General features: G+C 56.1%; 1 protein-coding gene across 1 annotated transcript; it reads left to right on the top strand.

The window, feature by feature from the left end:
- Nucleotides 1-2,043: 2,043 nt before the first annotated feature.
- CERS1 (ceramide synthase 1) lies at nt 2,044-20,243 on the top strand (the record flags this gene model as incomplete). Its single annotated transcript, XM_082650716.1, has 7 exons — nt 2,044-2,292; nt 4,627-4,786; nt 9,204-9,384; nt 11,582-11,743; nt 12,223-12,370; nt 12,609-12,718; nt 20,114-20,243. The coding sequence occupies 7 exons, from the start codon at nt 2,044-2,046 to the stop codon at nt 20,154-20,156; spliced, it is 1,053 nt and encodes a 350-aa protein (XP_082506842.1). The 3' UTR covers nt 20,157-20,243.
- Between the last annotated feature and the right edge of the window lie 17 nt (nt 20,244-20,260).

Genomic DNA, 20,260 nt, shown 5'->3' with positions numbered 1-20,260 from the left:
CCTGGGGAAGAGGCCTGCCCTTTCAGGTGGGGCAGGGTATGGGTGCCATCCTTGGGACCTCGGCAGCCCCTCACTGAGCCCCTGGTGCCTGGGAGCTGTTTCTCAGCTGCCAGCACCAGGAGCCACTTTCTGTTTCCGCTCTGTACCCACACATTGGCAGCCTCCTATGTGGTCCCTGCCAAAATGAAACTCGAGACTGGGCTGGGGCTGGTGGTTGGGGGCACCTCTCCCATTACTGACGGGTGCCATAGTGACCAGATAGTGCCTGGGCGGGAGGGCAGAGGTGGGTGGTTGGGATGGTACAGGGCTGCCCCACAGGCCCGACTGGACCTGTGAGGGCATGTCCAGCAGCCCGGGACCCCTTAGCCCCCGTCTGCTTGCCACGCTGGCTGTGGCATTAGTTAACGGGACAGATGAACCCCTGCCCACATGGAGTGCACATTCAAAAATAATGAGTAAGAGGTACAGCAGGACAGATGGTGACAAGTGCCAAGGAGAAGACTGATGGGGGGATGAGGGAGGTGCAACAAGCAGGTGACATTTGTAGGTAAAGCCTGAAGTTGGTGAAGGAGGAGCCCTGCCAATACCTGGGGGAACAGCATTCTAGGCAGAGGGAACAGCCGGTGAAAGACCCTGAGGCAGGACTCTTTGGGGTGTTGGAGAGCCACCTCCAGCTATGAGGCCAGTGTGGCTGGAACGGAAGGAGAAAGATGGAGAGAGAAGGGCGTGAGGATAGGTTGTGGGTCACAGTGAGGAGATGGGCTTTTACTCTGTGTGATGGGAGCTATGGAGGGCTGTGAGCAGAGGAGGGACAGGTAGGTTTCCTCTGGCCCCGGAGCGGGGTAAGGAGGAGGCCGAGACACTAGGAAGGAGGCACAAGGGTGGCCGAGGGTCGCATAAGGCTGTACAGGTGCAGAGAAGTGGCTGGATTCTGGGAACATTTGAAGGTGGGGAGAATTGGATTGCTGCAGGACAGAGGGTGAGGGAAAGGAGGAGGGATGAGGGCCCCTTTGACCCCCCCTCTCTGTTTTCACCTGTGCACCTGAAGGTCAGGTCAGGCTGGTGGCCATATGGAACCCAGCCTGGCTCCTGCAGGGCACACACTGATTCCCCCCACCTCGGAAGGCTGTGGGAGGACTCCTAGATGGGGAGAAGGGCGGGCACAGGCATGCGGGAGTCCTGGGGCTGGGATGAGGGCTACCAGTGGCAGGCGAAACGATGTCCCCAAGAGGTGACCGGTGCCTTTGGTGATGGCCATTGGGGGCTTTGGACACAGGTCGTGGTCGGTGTACAGTGGAAGATCATGGGGGGTGGTCCCAATGAAGTGATGGTCTTGATCCAGCCTGAGTTCCCCCACATGGGCACTCACTCCCTTGGCCTCCCTGAAGGCCTGTGTTAACCCGCTTCAGGGAGGCCTGCCAGGTCCTCAGGGTCACAGAGAGCAGCAGGTGGCTCTCAAGCGGGGTGATGGTGAGGCCTGAGTGTGGGACAGGGCAAGAGAAGCATGCTGGAGGGCCTGGGAAAGAGAGAATCGCTGGTCCTGGGCACGGCTTACTGGTGCTCACCTTGCCCCGTGTTGCGGACACAGCCTGGTGGGGTGAAGGAGCCCAGGATGGGCAAGGGCATCCAAGCGAGGACGAGGGATGGGGACACGGGGCCGCTGCGGCCCTACTCGGGTTCAGGTCAGGCGGGCGCCAGGCAGACACCCCCTCCACCCCCCGGTCGCCCCCCTCCCCCCTCCCCCGCGCCTGGGTTTCCTCCACTGGAAAATGAGCCAGATCGCTGGCCCGCCTCCAGGACGCGGCGCGACAACGCCAGGACTTGTACGCCCGAGGTCGCCGCTGCTGCCTCCGGGGGACCCAGCTCCTGCGCGCCCCGGCCCCGCGTCCCTGCGGGGCGGAGCTAGCACGGGCCCCGCCCCTCCGTCCCACGGGCTACGGCCAGCGCGCCCCCGGCCCAACTGCGGCGCGTGACGCGGGGCGCGCGGCTCCGGCGGCCACCGTGGGCGGGCGCAGACTGCCGGGACGACCGGGAGCGGGCGGCATGGCGGCGGCGGGGACCGCGGCGGGTCCGGCGGGGCCTGAGCCCATGCCTAGCTACGCGCAGCTGGTGCAGCGCGGCTGGGGCAGTGCGCTGGCGGCTGCGCGGGGCTGCGCGGACTGCGGCTGGGGGCTGGCGCGCCGCGGCCTGGCCGAGCACGCGCACCTGGCGCCTCCTGAGCTGCTGCTGCTGGCGCTCTGCGCACTCGGCTGGACCGCGCTGCGCTCGGCGGCCACTTCGCGCCTCTTTCGGGTAAGTGCTGCTGGGGGTTGGGACGTGGGGGTCCCGGGCTGGGGGGCCGGGATGTTAGGGAGTCCGGGGCGGGGACCCAGGGCTGCCGCGCGCCCCTTTATGTCTCCGCGGACCAGGGTGACTGGAACGTGGCGAGCCTCAGGCTGGAGGAGCTCGGGACGCGGAATCTTGGGCCGCCGCGTGCCCCTCTGGGCCAGGGCGGGGTGGGGTTGCGAGTGGATGTGGGGGTGTGGCCGGGCTGGGGGAAGCCTGGAACGTGGGGACCCTGACAAGGGTAGGATGCTCAAGATGTGGGGGAACAGGTCCGGTCAGTGCGGGACAAGGGGGCCCCGGGCGGTGGGAGGGCCTTGTCTGCTGCGCACTCTTTCGGATCTAGCGGAGCTGGGTATAGAAGAGCGGAGGACACGGGCAGGGAAGGCTCGGCGCACAGGGGCTGCGTGTGCCTTGCGCCTCCGGGTCACTTGGGGCGCGCTCGGAACCGGATCGGTGTCCGGGGTCGGTGCGGCGGCGGGACTGGCTCGTCCGCTGCGACCGGGAAGAGGCAGGAGCTGCCCAGTCGCTGCCGCTCGTCTGTCTGGAGTCAGCGCCACCCTCCGATCAAGGGATGCAAAGGCCTGGGCTCCCTGGCCACGCCGTGTTCGCAGCCTTTGGGGGGAGGTGGCACGGCCTGGGTCTGCGAAGCTGGACTGTGCGGGCTCCAAGGGGTCGCCACCGAATTGCTCAGTTTCCGGCGAGCCTGGGAAGGCCACCTCCCCAGCTGGAGAGTGACTGTGGGGTGACATTGGCGCCTGGCCTCCCTCCCATCCTTGGGGAGGGGTCGCTGCTATGGGAGCTTGTTGGAAGGCGTTTGGGCTCCAAGCTTGGCTGTGACTTCCCTGAGGACCAGCTGGGGTCACTCCGCCCGTCTGACTGGAGGTGGCAGGGGGTGCAGGGACAGAGTGCCTGGAGCCAACAAAGGGGCCTTTCTCTGCTGGCTGGGCAGAGGCTGGCCCTTGTTAAGTCAGGGATGGGGTGTTGTCTGGTTGCCATTGTCCCCACTCCCACCCCCATATGACCCACATGGGGGTTAGAGACCGCAGCCACCACGCTGCTCCAGGGAGGGGGAGGCAGGCATGACTATGGCCCCTCCGTAGGTGAGCCCTGGTCCCAATCTTGCTTTGTTGCTTCCCCCACCTTCCCAGTTTCCAGCTGGGCAGTGGGAGGTCCAGGAGGACGAGGGCCAGAGCCCAGGAGGGGGATATGGTTGCTCTGGGACTACCAGGGTGGAGCAGGCTTCCTCCCCACGTTCCTGAGGGAGCTGGGTGGGGGACAGCAAGGTCACGGGCCCCTCACTTTTAGAATCCCTGGACGTCGGGCACTCACTCCAGTTCGTGGCTCGCCCTTCCCAAGAAACGGGCGGAGGGGCTGCCTCGTTCTCCAAAGCTCATCTTCTTGGCAGTCGTGTGGTTGCCAGGGGTTACCGGAGCTGGCTCTGGCTGTCTCCATGGCGACTGTTGGTGCTCCGGCCCCCTCAGCCTCGCCTAGGGGAGGGGGGCGGGGCTTGGCCGGCAGCTTTGGAGCCCCGCCCCCAGAGAGATTGAGGCTCTGCCCCCAGGACTCCAGGGGCGCTGGGTCCCTGAAATTCCTCCATGCCTCACCGTTGCATGCTCCCACTTCTCTTGTCCCCTCCCTGCTGTCCCCTCAGGTCCCCCCATCTGCGATGTCCTTTCCTTGACCCTCTTTCTTCCTCTGCCCCATCCTCTCTTCCTTTTCTCCCCTGAGTTCCCATGTCCTCCCCCACCTACCCACCCCATCTTCCCCAGCCCCCGTTCCTCTCTGGTCTCCCCAGTTCCTCCTCTGAGGCACCCCCTCCCCTCAAGTTCCTCCCGCATGGGGATTGCTAGGGTTCCAGCCCCCCATGTTCCCCCGGATGCCCCCATATTCCCCTCCAGTTCACTCCCATTGCCCCTTCCAAGTCTTCTCTTTAATCCTTCTTCCTCTCTGTCATACCTCTAGCTCCCCCTGAGACCCCCAAGCCCCCCAGTCCCCTGGACTGAGCCCACTGGTCTCCCTTGCTTTACACCCACGTGTCCCCCTCCTCCCCTCACAGCCTCCCCTCACGTTTCCGCCCAGGTCTCCCCCATCACTCCCCTCCCCTTGCGGCTGCGGCTGGACAGCTGGGCACTAAGTTTAGCCCTTGGCAGGTACACGTGGGCTCTGGTTACTTTCCAGGAGGCTGTGGGTACCGGGCCCGGCACTGCCTGGCCTGGGGAGTCCCTGGGCCTTGGTTTCCCTACCCTGGAGGAGCGGCCCTTGGCTACCAGTGCTGATGGCCGCCCGCCTTCTCACCCGTAGCCCCTAGCCAAGCGGTGCCGCCTCCAGCCTAGAGATGCCGCCAAGATGCCTGAGAGCGCCTGGAAGTTTCTCTTCTACCTGGGCGCCTGGAGCTACAGCACCTACCTGCTCTTCGGCACTGACTACCCCTTCTTTCACGACCCACCCTCCGTCTTCTATGGTAGGGGACCTGCAGGGCTGGGGCAGGTTGGGGGAGGGCCCTGTTCTGAACTCAGAGAAGGGTACATGGGGGAGCTGGACACTCATCAGACATCCCATGCTGGATGTCTGCTCTGAGACAAGGGCGATGAAGGGGCCCTGGGGCCAGAAAAGGGGGCACCTGTCCCTGTCAGGACTCCGGGAAACATCCTAGAGGAGGGGACCCCTTGTGTGGGCCCAGGCAAGCAGTCCAACACGTGCAAAGGCCCTGGGGCTTGCATGAGCTTGATAATATGGGGACGAGAGGAGGATGGCAGGAGCTTGAGTTTCGTCCTAAATGGGATGGGTTTGTGGATTATAAAAAACCTTCTTCTGGCTGCCATGTGGAGACAGATGAATCTTGGGTAAGGAGGGGAGCTGGGCCCAGGGGTTAGGCAAGGGACCAGTGTGGCTTGGACCAGCTTGGCAAGGAGATAAAGGTGGTGAGAAGTGGCTGCATCCATTGATTGGATTCGACGTGGGTGTCATCAAGGCCTGAGCTCTGGGTGGGATGGGCAGGAATTTGACTGCAGTGTCCTCTGTTACCAACCGGCAGGCCGATGTAGAAAACTCAGTCTGCGACGAGGGGTCAGGCTTCTCTACTCTTGTGCTGACCACCCAGACCGTGTATCAGGGACACACATGGACGTGTTTCCTGCCGTGTGATATAAACATCCTGGGAGGGCTCCTGGTGGCACCAGGGAGCTGGGCATGGAACCCCTGCGCTGCACCTGTCTGTCTTGTGACCATGCTGCCCACATGGCCACTTTTCCCGTGTAACACACGCACATTTCCCGTGTCATAAATCCCTAGAGGGGAGGTTTGAGCTGTCATTCAATTTTCCTTTATGAGAATGAACTGTAATTGAACTCTCTCTCTGTAATTGAAGTTTCGAGCATGGAGTTGCCTCTGGTTCCTGCTTATAAATTATGCTGTGATAGCACACTTGCAAGTTAGCTGCTTCTCTGCAGGCACGCTTACTGAGTACCTACTGTGTACCAGGTGCTGTGCTGACACAACTGTGAGTAGGTCAGAGAAAGCCCCCCACCCCTGTGTTTTGGGGTGACAGATCTGTTAAAGTGAAACAGGAAATCTGTTAACGGTGATAAGTGCAGATGAGGAAACTTGAGTGAGCAGAGGAGCATGGGATGTGGGGTGTCTAGGAGGTGGGGAGGAGGGCATTTTCTACAGGGATGGGGATGGTCCCACCAAAGGTGACTTTTGAGTGGGGACTGGGAGGAACCTGGGGCAGATGGGAAATGCAAAGGCCACTGTCGGACAGACACGCTACTGGCTGATCAGAAGCAGCAAGGAGCCCAATCAGGTGGGGTGGGAGCAGTGGGGGTCTTTACCATAGGGCCACGAGCAGAGGGGGGACGTTGACAGGACGACCTAAGGGTGGGGCTGAGGGCAGGAGCCGGTGTGCTCTGCCCAGGACAGGGTTGTGGTGGGGAGAGAAGTGGCTGATTTAAGAAATGTTTTGGGGCTTCCCTGGTGGCGCAGTGGTTGAGAGTCCACCTGCCGATGCAGGGGACACGGGTTCGTGCCCCGGTCCGGGAGGATCCCACATGCCGCGGAGCGGCTGGGCCTGTGAGCCATGGCTGCTGGGCCTGCACATCCGGAGCCTGTGCTCCGCAACGGGAGAGGCCACAACAGTGAGAGGCCTGCGTACCGCAAAAAAAAAAAAAAAAGAAATGTTTTGAAAGCAGAATTGATAGGATTCACTGCCAAACCATAGGTGGGTGTGAGAGAGAAGGAGGATGGGGCTGGCCCCAGGGTCTAGGGGGCTGAGGGTGGGGCAGGTTTGGGGGAGACCAGGAGCTGGGTGTGGGATGCCCAGGTGGCTGATCCTGGAGATCGGGGAGGGGGATGAGGCAGGAGTGACATGGAGAGGCCAGAGCAGCAGGCGGGGTGTGTGTGGAGAGGAGGTTGGAGGTCCACAGACAGAGCCCGGCCCACCTCACCCCACAACGTGCAGGGAGGTGCAGACGCAGCCCAGATGGGGAATTATCTGCTGCCCTCTTCCCTCTGCCCCAGATCTGGGGCCCAAAGCTGGAGAGGGGGTGCTCTCCACTGTAGCAGTCTCGCCAGTGTGATAGGTGGAAAAGAGGGTGTCCCGTTTCCACAGAGGGTGCCTCCGCGTCCCTTCCTTCTCAAAAGGGACAGAGACACTTGGCAGGTGTGGGGAGGCCCCCCTCTGCTGACTGCAGCACTGCCACAAGGCTGTGCACGGAACGTGGGGGGAGACCCAGCCAGGAGTGTGAGTTTTGCTACTGAGCCCAATTGGGGAGCCCTGGACATGTTCAAGTGGGGGATGAGTGATCTGTCAGGTGTCTTTCATTTTTTTTAATTAGGTAAACTTTACATAACATAGAATTAACCATTCTATTTTATTTATTTATTTTTGGCCGCACTGTGCCGCTCGCTGGATCTCAGCTCCCCGACCAGGGATTGGACCCATGCCCCCTGCAATGGAAGCACGGAGTCCTAGCCACTGGACCGCCAAGGAATTCCCAGAATTAACCATTTTAGCCAGTCACAGAAACACAAATATTGTGTGATTCTACTTATGTGAGGCACCTAGGGTCGTCAAATCCATAGAGACAGAAAGTAGGATGGTGGGTGTCAGGGGCTGGGGAAGGGGGAACAGAGAGGGAGTGTCTAATGGGAACAGAGTTTCAGTTTTACAACATGGAAAAACTTTTAGAGATTGGTTGCACAACAGTGTGAATATACCTAGTGCTACTAAACTTAAAAATGGTTAAGGTGGTACATTTTATGTTATATATATTTTTACCACAACTTTTAAAACTTCACCATTTTAAAGTGAGCAGTTCAGTGGCATTTAGCACGTTCACAGTGTTGCACAAGCACCGTGTCTATCTAGTTCCGGCACATTTCCATCATCCCGAAAAGGAGACCCGTCCCCGTTAGCAGCTTGCCATCCCCCCTCTCCCAGCCCCTGGCAACCATTAGTCCGCTTTCTGTCTCTATGGATTTGCCTGTTCTATAGACATTTCATATACATGGAATCATTGGTATGTGATTGCATGTGCCCGTTTGCGTCTGGCTTCTTTCACTCAGCATAATGTTTTTGAGGTTTATTCACATTGTAGTGTGTGTCAAGGCTTCTTTCCTTTTTAGGGCTGCATAATATTCCACATGATGTGGCTACACGAAACGTGGATTTACCACATTTTGTGTACCCAGTCACCTGCTGATGGACATTTGGGCTGTTCCCCTTTTGATGATTGTGACTAGTGCTGCTGTGGACATGAGTATACGGGGGTCTCTTGAGTCCCTGTTTTCAGTTTCCTTGGGCACAGGCCAAGAGTGGACTTGCCAGATCATGGGGTCTGTGTATTCACAGCCATCGAGGCTGCTGTGGGGAGAATGGACAGTCGGGAATAGGCTCTGGAGGCCGGGAGAAGCTGGGGCAGCGCTGGGAGGAGATGACGGTACCTGGACCAGGGTGGGGGCAGTGGGGGCAGGGCAAGTGAGTGGAGGTGGGGACCGAAGAGGGACCCCCAGATAGAGGTCCAAGTGGATCTCCGTTGCAGGCAGGACCAGGGTACAGACGAAGGGCTGTCACTGAGGTGGCAGCATAGGAGGCGTCTAAGGGATAGCTGGCCTCCAGGGGGACTTGAGGGTCTAGCTCCAGATCACTGAGGCTTGGAGGGGGAGGGACAGGAGACCGGGGATGGAGCCCAGGGAGGCCGTTACGGGCTCCATCCGGGGGATGGACAAAGAAGGAGCCGCAGACAGCAGGGCACAGTCTGGAGTTCTAGGTCGATTTGGGCGAGTCCTCGGTGATGGACTGAGGAGGGGAGGCGGAGATGGTGGGGGGAGCGATGTCCCCTGGAAAGGCACGAGGCCTGAGTGCGGGTGGGCGCATGTGCAAGGGCAGGGGGCAGGAGGTGGCTGCAGGAGGGGAGGTGGAGCCGGGCCCGCTCTGCGGGAGAGCCCGCACTCATGGGCGTTGGAAAGTGTGTGATTTCTGCCTCAGCTGCTTGGCCGGCACAGCAAGGCAGGTGGCAGCCTCCATCGGTTTGGGGATTTGCTGGGAGGGCGGCACCCAGGACCGGGTGTCTTGAGCGAGCCTGGTAAGAGAAGACAGGGAAGGGGGCCTGGGGCACAGTTGGAAATTCTGCAAAGGACCAATTTCAGGGCAGGAGCACCTTTTTCTGTAGATCTATAACTGTTCTAAAAAGTAATGCCTATTCATAAACAATGATGGGTGGAGAATGGGTAACAGAAAACCAGCGACCAGAACAGCTGCAGAGATGCGTGGCACGCCCAGCATGCAGAGGACCCATGCGCGGCTTGAGGGAGTGCTCGGGGTCGCCTGCGGGTCCCGGAGGCCCTGCAGGTCCCTGACGGCACGGTCTGGCCCTCCCCAGACTGGAAGACGGGCATGGCGGTACCACGGGACATCGCGGTTGCCTACCTACTACAGGGAAGCTTCTACGGCCATTCCATCTACGCCACGCTGTACCTGGATGCCTGGCGCAAGGACTCAGTGGTCATGCTCATCCACCATGTGGTCACCTTGGTCCTCATTATCTCGTCCTATGCCTTCCGGTGAGTCCAGGAGAGGACAGGAGGGTGGAGGGCACTGGCGTGAGCAGTGGCAAGAGGCTGGCACAGGGCAGAGGCTGATGCCTGGGTGGGGGGGTATGGGGGTGTCCGTGGGAGAGGTTTCTGAAGAGAGATTCTGACGTGATGGGGCAAAACAGGTGCAGAGAGGCACCACCTGCCCCCACCCCATCTGTCCCCCTCCAGCTCCTCCTGGATGGCAACCTTGGCTGGGTCACAAAGCAAGTGTTTACTGAACACCTGCCATGTGGCAGGTGCTGCTGGGGGCACAGCCGTGAGCACAGTAGACAAAACGTTATGTTCCAGAGCCCTCTGTGGCCACCACACGTGGTCATAGTGCTTCAAGGCAGAGCCTGTGCAAACCACAGCATGCTGTATGTGTAAAAGCCACCCTGATTCCAAGGGTAAAGGAGAGTGAAAATATCTTTCAGTCCCTTTGTTATGTCATTTACATGTTGAATGACGACATTTCGGATATACTGAGTCAATTGGAATATATTATTAAAATTAATTTTACTTCTTCCTATTTACTTTTTTTTTTTAAATGCTGCTGATAGAAAATTTAAAACGAAATTGGGATTAGCAGATGCAAACTATTATATATAGGATGGATAAACAACAGGGTCCTACTGTATAGCACAGGGAACTATATTCAATATCCTATGATAAACCATAATGGAAAAGAATATGAAAAAGAATATATATATATGTATAACTGAATCACTTTGCTGTACAGCAGAAACTAACACAACATTGTAAAGCAATTATACTCCAATAAAGATATTAAAAAAATAAAAATTGAACATGGAAACTCAAAAAAAAATTTTAAAAAAAGAAAATTTAAAACGACATATACAGCTCATATTCTATTCATTTTTTTAAAATTTATTTTTATTTATTTTATTTATTTATTTTGGCTGTGTTGGGTCTTTGTTGCTGCGCGTGGGCTTTCTCTAATTGTGGCTAGTCGGGGCTACTCTTCATTGCAGTGTGCGGGCTTCTCATTGCGGTGGCTTCTCTTGCTGCAGAGCATGGGCTCTAGGTGCGTGGGCTTCAGTAGTTGCAGCATGTGGGCTCAGTAGTTGTGGCGCACGGGCTTAGTTGCTCTGCGGCATGTGGGATCTTCCCGGACCAGGGATTGAACTGTGTTCCCTGCACTGCTCCACCAGGGAAGCCCCTCAAATTCTATTCTTGTTGGACTAGCTGTGCCCTCCAGCACAGTAGCTGCCGGCCACAGGTGGTCATGTCAACTTTAATTAAACTTAAATAAAATCACACATTCTGTACCTCAGCCCAGTATGTGGCTGGTGACTCCTGTATTGGACAATGCAGATTTAGAACATTCCTATCATTCTTGAAAATTTATTAGACAGCCCTGCTCTAGAGGGTAGAATCAGATAACAACCCCCCCACAAAAAAAAACCATGAAAGAAAAGAACTAACAGTTTGTTTGAAGGTGATCACTATGGAAAATTCAAGTCGGAAGATAAGGACTGCAGAGGTGGTGAGGTGAGGTGGGGTGGCCAGGGGTGACCGGTGAGCCGAAACTGAAAGTTGGTGAAGGAAGGCTCCGGGAACACCAGGGATGTTAGGGGATGAGAACAGCCTGTGGCTGTCAGGAGGGCAGAGTGGGCATGAAGACGGTGACAGAGGTGCACAGCCACATCCAGGCTGAACTCAGGCACCACGCAGCTGTGAGGCGGAAGGCTGGATAGGGATGGGGCTCCAGCCTTCGTCAGATCCTGGTGGGGGTGCGGCCTTTCCCAGGCAAGTCTGCAGTTTGCAGCAGTGTTCAGGTTAAATGTACAAACCTGGGAGCATCAGTGAGGCAGTCATGTTGAAAGTGTGGGGTATCTGGACACAGAATGACCCAGGCCTGTGAGGGTCAGGGGTCATTGAGGGTCAGAGGTCACAGAGATGAGGAAGGATCAGAGAGGGCACTTCCAGGGAGGTTCCTGAGCCTGGGGTGTGGCTGCCACAGGACGGGTGCAGCCTGGGTGTTACTGCTGACCTAGCCCTGTGAAGGGGGGATGGGCAGGGCAGATGGGCCAGGGAGGACAGCTCTGAACAGACCCACGGGAAGCCTGGAGGGGTGGCCAAGGGGGCCTGTGCTTGGGAGCCTCGGTGCGGGTAGGGGTCCCAGGGTAACCAGCCCTCTCTCCTCTCCCGATTTCCTCCTCAGGTACCACAAGGTGGGCATCCTTGTGCTCTTCCTGCATGACATCAGTGACGTACAGCTGGAGTTCACCAAGCTCAATGTCTACTTCAAGTCCCGCGGAGGATCCCACCACCGGCTTCACGCCCTGGCTGCAGACCTGGGCTGCCTCAGCTTCAGCCTCAGCTGGTGAGCCGGCAGGGGAGGAGGCGGGCCTAGTGGAAGGGGAGGGGACCTGGTGGAGGTAGGCGGGGCCAGGCCGGGAAGGAAGTGGGGCTTATGAGAGTGGGTGGAGCCAAGCAGGAAGGAAGTGGGTCCTAGAGAGGCGGGTGGGCAGGGAAGGGGTGGGTCCTGGTGAGGTGGGTGGGGGCTTGGTGAGGTGGGAGGGGCCAGACAGGGCCAGGGTGATGTGGGCGGGGTCTGGTGGGACAGCAGAGGGCACGAGTTGGGAATAAGCAAGCTGGGCAGGAAAGGACAGCACAAGAATGGAGACAGCTGGGCAGGAATGAACAAGGGTGGGGTAAGGAGACATGGATGGGTGAGGATGTGCAGGGGCAGATGGATGAGTCCAGACGGGACAGGACAGGGACTGGGGGGAAGGGGAGGGGGCTCCCCTCCCCCTCCCCCTCGCCCCCACAGCCTCCTCGACGCGCCCCTCCCTTCTGCAGGTTCTGGTTCCGCCTCTACTGGTTCCCGCTCAAGGTCCTGTATGCCACGAGCTACTGCAGCCTGCGGTCGGTGCCTGACATCCCCTTCTACTTCTTCTTCAACACACTCCTGCTGTTGCTCACACTCATGAACCTCTATTGGTTCCTGGTGAGTTGGCGCTCACAGCACCTCGCCACCCCTTTCTTCTCAGATGCCAGTCCTGTCCCGGTCCCCGGTCCCCGTCCCCAAGGAGCGCTCCAGGTGCACGCCCTTCTCACGCACTCCCAGGGAGGAGGGGCATGTTAGGCAACGTGCAAAGGGCCGGTGGCAGGAGCACCCAGCCATCAGGAGGGCAGCGAGGTCGGGGACGGGGCTCTCTTCTCACCTGTGCCTTCCCCTCCCACAGTACATCGTGGCTTTTGCTGCCAAGGTGCTGACGGGCCAGGTGCGCGAGCTGAAGGACGTGCGGGAATATGACACAGCAGAGGCCCTGAGCCCGAAGCCCAGCAAAGCTGAGTGAGTGTGGAGGGGCCCCCAGCCCTAGTTCATTCCTTAACCACGTCCGTCTGATCGAGCGCACTCTGTGGGTAGGCCCCGGAGACACGGCAGCGGATGAGGCTGATGCCGACGCTGCCCCCCCCGGAGCCTGCATCCAAAAGAGAGACTGCGACAAAGGCATGGACGATGTAGCGACAGAGTTAGATGCTGTCAGGACAGACAGCGAGGAAGGTGGGGGTGGAGAGGTGAGGGGTGAGAATCAGGGTCTCGGTGGTGGGAGCCGTGAGGGCCAAGCCCAGTGCTGAGGATCAGCTGTTTTCCAGGCCTGACGGCAACCTCTAAGCAGGTGGCAGTGGAAGGGGGCGGTGAGGGGGTGCCATGGGCAGCCCAGGGAGCCCGGGCTCTGTTCGGGCTAATACCCTCTGGTCCAGCGGGGCAACCACTGGTCAGCCAAGCAGGAGATGGGGCCGGGGGTTCGGGCCCAGGTGGGATTTGTAGGGATGACGAGCCAAAGGGGCCTCTTCGACCGTCCTGGAGGTAGGGGCCTCGGGACTGCCAGCCCTGGGATGTGAGCCAGATGGCGCCCAAAGCCCCTGGCCTGGAGGGGCCCCAGGAGTGAATGGAGGCAGGTTGGGATGACCAGCAGGGTCCAAGGTGTGCAGCGCCTCACAGTCAATGTGAGGGGTGGTTGAGCAGCACTGAGATGGGGGCTGCTGAAGGCTCGCAGGGCGCTCCCCAGCAGACCCTCTGATTTGACCCCTGGGAGGTCATCAGTGACCAACCTGGGAAAGATGGTTTCGGGGAAGCAGTGGGCACAGAGTGCAGTGAGGTGTGGGTCAGAATGGGCAGGGAGGAGGATGAGAGAAGCAGAGATTTTTTAAAAATCTCCTTGAAAGACATGAGAAGGGGAGCAAAGAACTGGGGGAATTGCCAGAGCAGCCAAAAAGCCAGCGCCCAGGTTAGAGGGGAGTCAGGCAGGTGAGCAGGGATTGTGGACACAAGAGGGCTGGGCCGCAGGTGAGGTCACCCCAGTGGTCAGATCCCAACTCTGGGGTAGAACTAACCAGACTTGCTTTGGATGTAGATGAAATAGAAATAAAAAATTCAAAGATGACCCAAGACCTCTGGCTCGAGCTGCCATTTACCGAGATGGGACTCAGGGCAGGACCATGTGCACCGGTGGGGGTAGGGGGTTGGGAGTCTAGTTTTGAGGGTGTCGGATTGTCGATGTCCAGCGAACCTGAGTTGGGAATTGCGCGTAGAGGTCAGTGAGGTCTCACCAAGGAGTCTGACCAACCCTCAGAGGCTTCCAGAAGAAACAGTGATTAAAGAGAACTCCAGGGGTGAGGTTGGGGAGGCACCTGCTTGGCTAAATCTAAAACTGAAAGACCTTTCTGCTGTAAAACAGTGAACTCCTAGAGATGTCCTTGTAAACGCAGAGCCCAAGGCAAAGAGCAAGCCAGACCACCTAGCTCCACCCTGCTCCCTGCTCTGTCTCCCCCAAGAATGTCCAGCCAGAATGTGAGTTGGGAGGCTGGCGCCTCCAGCCCCAAATGACAGCATTCCCACTAGGATGGCAAAGAACAAACTCCATACAGAAATGACAGGGGACTGGGGACATGCTGCCATGGTTGGCCCCATGGGCACCACCTGCAGAACCTGGTCCCTAAGGATGGCTAGAGTTAGCACAGTTGGGTATAAAACAAGATGGGATAAAAAGCAATGAGAATGTGGAATGTGCCACAAAAGAGCTGGTCAGGACACCTGAAAATCGTCAGGTCATGGAAAACAAGAGACTGAGGAACCGTCAGCTCAGATTGACTGAATGCAATGTGGGATCCTGGACCAGAAAAGGGACATCTGTGGAAAAACTGGTGAAATTCAAATAAAGTCTATGGTTTAGCTCATAGCAATGTTCTAGCATTGGTTTCTTAGTTGTGATAAATGCACTGTGGAGATATAAAGTGTTAACGTTCGGGGAGACTTGGGCAATGGCTACCGTGGAGCTCTTTATGCTATCTCTGCAAATCTAAAATTATTCTAAAATGAAAAGTTTATTAAAAATGTAAAAGGCATGAGAGACCATGAAAAACAGCATTGGATGTTAAATATATTTCTTTCCTAGGGCTGCCGTAACAAAGTACCACAAACTAGGGGGCTTAAAACAACAGAGGTTTATTCTCTCACAGTTCTAGAGACCAGAAGTCTGAAATGAAGGTGTCAGCAGAGCCACTCTTGCTCTGAAGGTCTTCCTTGCCTCTTCCAGTTTCTGGGGGTTCCAGATGTTTTTTGGCTTGTGGCTGCATCACTCCAATCTCCATTTCCTGTCTTCAAATGGTCTCTCTGGCTCTTATAAGGACATTTGTCATTGGATTTAGACCACTATGATCTCATCCCAAATTCCTTCACTTAATTACATCTACAAAGACTCTTTTTCCAAATAGAGTCACAGTCACAGTTCTAGAGATTAGGATGTGGACATATCCTTTTAGGGACCACCATTCAACCTATTATAGATGTTAAGTCTCCAACAATTAGATACAGCTGAAAAGAGAATCAGTGAATTGAAAGCTGCGGAGAAATTACCTAGGATGCAGCCTAAACAAATGGAAAATATGACAGCTAGAATAGTAAGAATTATGTGGCTGAGTCCTAATAGGAGATAGATAGACAGGGAGAGACAACATGAGAAGACATAATGCTGAGAATTTTTCCAGAAAGTGACAAGACATAAATCATAAGCAGGATGAATACAAAGGCATCTGGGCCCCAGACACATCATAGTGAAATGTGAAACAGCTACAGAAAAGAAGAGATGACCTACGAAACAGTGACAGACTAACAGCAACGAGGGAAGCTGGAAGACTGGAGTCAGATATCACCTCAAATGCTGAAAGGAAGTAACAAGAAACCGGGACTCTTATACACAAGTTTAAAAACAGTTACTCAAGAGAAAGGAAACCTGTTGGCTTGCATGAGATCCTGGGTTTGGTCCCCAGCATCCCCACCAAAAAAAAAAAAAAAAAAAGGATATCCGCAGGAACAAAAACTAAGAAGGCTTACCATTCACAGATCTTCTCTAGGAGAATATTTCAGAAAACTACCCCAAGAGATAGATCAGCAGAGAAATTGATACATATCTGGGTAAAAATTTTTTTAACGCCTAATTTGAGAGATTTTAAAAAATTAGAGCTGAAATATTTAATATTATTGAAACAGGATTGGTGGCTTTGCATTTTGCAGGAGGGTAGGGCATTACCTTTGGGCTATATTGAGTATTTATGTTAACACTATTAGGGTGTAGAGGGGAGAATGGAACCAAAAACAGGTACAACAAAGTAAATGCAGGAAAGGAAAGCTAGAAAAAGCAGGGTAAGTAATGCAGAATGAGGGTAGAATCTCAACTACTGCGCATGCAAATAAACACACATGGAATAATCATGACAATTACGCGACTGGGCTTTTAAATAAATCCATCTCTGACCTGGTCAAAAGACTTCAACTCCAGGATAAATAAAAGTTGTAAGTAAAAAGACAGGAGGAGGGCTTCCCTGGTGGCGCAGTGGTTGAGAGTCCGCCTGCCGGTGCAGGGGACACGGGTTCATGCCCCGGTCCAGGAAGATCCCACATGCCGCGGAGCGGCTGTGCCCGTGAGCCATGGCCGCTGAGCCTGCGCGTCCGGAGCCTGTTGCTCCGCAACGGGAGAGGCCACAACAGTGAGAGGCCCGCGTACCGCAAAAAAAAAAAAAAAAAAAGACAGGAGGAGAAAGGTGTAATTTTTGATGTGAAAGGATCCGCATGATGCAGCCCTAAACTGTGGCGAGATGGGACCACAGGAGGTAAAGTCCACGTTCCTCATCAGGCAGCTCCGAAGCAAGAACAGATGTTCTTTTTAAGCACAGGAACACTTCTCAAAATTGAAAAAAACCAGGGGCAACCTCCGTTGCTCAGAACCAGGATCGTGCAGACCATGTATGATGAAAATGCGGTTAGATTTGAAAACAATGACTGAGAACCACTTTGAAGGACCCCGGAGTGGAGAACAAATCACGTGGCAAAGCAGCACTGAGGCCTTCTTTGCTCCTGCTGGTTCTCTCTTCTGAACCCCCTCCATGGGGCCCCTCCTGGACCTCTGTCTTCGGCCCCCTGCAGTGGCCCCTGCACCCTGGTCACGACCTCGGTCTGAAGCCCCCATCGTTCTCTTGGGCTGCTGGGACCGCCATCCATCGGGGGCCCTCACCCCGCTCTGGGTCTGCTGACCTGCCTGAGGCTACCCCACCCCTCCGTACACCGGCTTTCTCCTCCGTGACACTCTCAGCTGCCCCCGCTGTATCTGAAGAGCCATGACCCGCACATCTGGTCCTCGCTGCAGCACTAATGGGGGCCAGGGGTCCTCAGCGATGCCTGGGCAGTGCCTGATCTCCTGAGACTCTTCCTTCTCCTCGGCCACCAACTGTCCTCACCATTGTCCCCTCACCCGATGACTTGGCTTCCGTGTCCCCAGGAAAGCAGGGGTAGCCGGATGAGGACATCTACCCTCTAGTGCCGGCTGGCTGCTTTGGTAGATGGTCCGTCTCCCTCTGAGGCCACCGTCCCGGGCCACCGATGTCCACCCCTTTGCCTGCTCAGGGACATTCTGATCAAGAAGAGAAACCTCCTCTCTCCGCTCCGCTTACAGACCAGCACCCCCTTCTCCTCCCTTCTCGAACCCAGCTCCCTCTGGGGTCTTCCCCCCACCACCCCGAGACCACTCCTGTCCGCTCCACTGATGCTAAACAAATCTGGTGGTCACTCCCCCCCGCCTTTTTTTGAACAGTTTTATTGAGATGGAATTCACACACCATGCAATTTGCCCATTTGCCGTGTAGAAGTCAATGTTTTTAGTCCATTCACAGAGTTGTGAAACCATCACTGCGGTTTTAGAACATTTTTGTCACCCCCGCAAAAGAAACCCCATACCCAACCCAACCTCTCCTTTTGCAATCGCCAGTCTGCCTCTGCTCCCTGCTTCACTTCCTTTTTTTTTTTTTTTTTTTAGTATTTATTTATTTACTTGGTTGCACTGGGTCTTAGTTGCGGCTCGCAGTCTCCTTAGTTGCGGCACGTGGGCTCCCGCTTCACTTTTTAGTGCCTTCCTGCTCCGCATCTGGCCTCCCCCTCTCCCAGGGCCCTTTCACTTAATCCACCCCGACTTCCAAGTTTCTCTCCCAGCTCACAGTGCTCCTCTGAGTGCCATTGTCTGTGTCAGTGTCTGCTTGACATTCCAAGCACCTTCTAAATATCCAGAATCAACCCCCATTCCCACCGCAAACTACCTCTCGTGAACATTTGTCCATCGCACTTGATGGCAACTCAGGGTGAAAACCTTGCAAAACCCTAGGGAGCCCCCCGTCTCTCCCTCTCCTCCTTATCCTCAAGGAAACATCCAGAATCCACCCGAGTCTCTGCCTGCCCACATCCCCCTGCAGCTTCCACCCTCGTCCTGATTTTCTCTTTCCCGCTGTGGTGCACTGAGACGAAAAAGTGTAAATCTGATTCTGCAGAGAGGCCGTCTCGCCCTAGTTGGGTACTCCCCTCCCCCGCAAATACACTGTTTTTGAGGAGGGAGGGGGCACTTGGAAGCTTGTGCAGAAAAACAAACCAGAATCACCACAGGAAAGCTCTGATAAAGAGGCACAGTGCGGGGGTACGGATCCTTGGAGGTATTAAACCTTCTATAGAAGTATAGGAATTAAAACAGTGGGAACAGAGCTGAGCCCATCAAACTTTAGCAAAGAAGCATCCCGGGAGGGAAGGAAGAACTGTCGATGGGACGCTTGCTTGGTAACCATCTTTATCTCGCATGAGCCCCCAGTGCAAACTCCCAAAGCATCAAAGATGTTGATGCAGAAATGGAAGCTGTGCAATCAAAGAGTCGAAATGAGAGACTGTGCCGTCCAGCAACTGAACTATGAGAAGACTCAAGAAGCTGGGAACCCCACCTCTGCTCTGTCTAAAAGACCAACAGGCAAAGCTGAAGATATAGGACAGATGGGAGGTCCACGGGGGGCTTATCTCTGATCTCCCAGATAAAGGGCTCCCGCGGTGGCAGCGAGACAAAACAGCAGCCCACGGAGAAGTGGGCCGAGGGCGGGAGGTGTGCTCCCAGGAAGGGGCATCCAGTGGCTCCAGCCCCAGGGAAGAGCAAACTAAAGTGACTGAGACCATCTTCTCCAGGAAAGTCTTTATGTTCTCATATGGAACGGTCTCTGAGCTAGAGTGCTCCACAAACCAAAGGGCTGCAGGGTACAGTAATGCACATATGCTAGTATCTGAGGATACACAGAAGTCAAAGGGTGGTAGATCCCTAGGAGCCGCTCGGTTGAACTGTGAGTTTTCTATGCTTTCTGAGGTCTAGACCGTGAGAATATATTACTGGCTCAGAAAACTTAATACAGTTGTACATAAACTAGACTGTAGAATTCACTTTAGCAGAGACTGATGGACCATGTGCAAAGGCACGAAGAGTTCTCATACGTGGGAATAGGAATGGTCAATGGTCGTGACCGTAAGACTGCGGGGAGATGCTGTCTTGGCATCAGCAGGCTGGCCAGTTAAACAGGACACAACACCGAGCAAGTGATGGCAATAGCGGTGAGGGGCAGGGGTAGACCTGTTGAGTCCAGTAAGGTGGGCCTGGGCAGATCCCCAGGGTGCAGGTCCCCTCCCAGTCGGGACCCCAGAGACCTGCCACTAACACAGGCAGGGAAGATGGAATTAAGGAGATCATCAGTGCACATGGGAGCGATCTCGGTGGCACATTTTTGGAAAATTGAGGTGCAGGAGAAGACATCTTTGTAGACAGTTTGAAATATGCAAACCATGAACGTTGTTTAGACGTTAGGGGTCTTTCTCTGGGATCTTACAGTACTGATTCGTTTTAAAACACTACATAACTTGTTTTAAGGACATGGAAGCAAAGAAGGGGCTGTGGCAGGTGTAGACAGAGGGCAGTGGATGGAGAATCATGGGCTGGGAAGCCTTTCCTGGTAGGGCCATTGTAGTTGGGGAGGAGCCTGCCCGGTGGGATAGCCGGGGGCTCTGGCCAGTTCTGCCTCCCTGGGAGAGGAGGAGGATAAAGCGCTGGTCCAGGTCCAGGCGATGGGCTTAAATCAGGCAGAGGTTGGTAGGTGACTTTTGCCCTCCAGCAGCCGCGGGTGGCCCAGGGGGGAGGGGAGAGGAGGGTTTAATTGTAGGAAGGAGCAGGGACCACTTGCCCAGCAGGCAGATGGCAGGGTCTTTTGGCCTTGTGGGCTGGGAGGAAGAATGGGGCGGGGCTGGGAAAAGGAGGGCAAGGAGGGCGGGACGGTGGTGGGAGGCGCTACGTGGTGGCAGGGGGTCCCTAGGCTAACCTGGGCCGGTTCTGGCTCGCAGGAAGCCGCTGAGGAATGGACTGGTTAAGGACAAGCGCTTCTGAACCCCTCGACCCCGGCCCCGCCGCCCAGGACCCAGCCCCACCCAACCTCGCCCTCGGGGACCAGCCACGCGGCTGCCCCATTCGCCCCCTGTACCCTGGCCCTA

Source organism: Grampus griseus (assembly GCF_964374135.1).
Source record: "Grampus griseus genome assembly, chromosome: 3".
Lineage (NCBI taxonomy): Eukaryota > Metazoa > Chordata > Mammalia > Artiodactyla > Delphinidae > Grampus > Grampus griseus.
The sequence above is the reverse complement of the archived record's forward strand: the minus strand, read 5'-3'. Positions and strand labels throughout refer to the sequence as shown.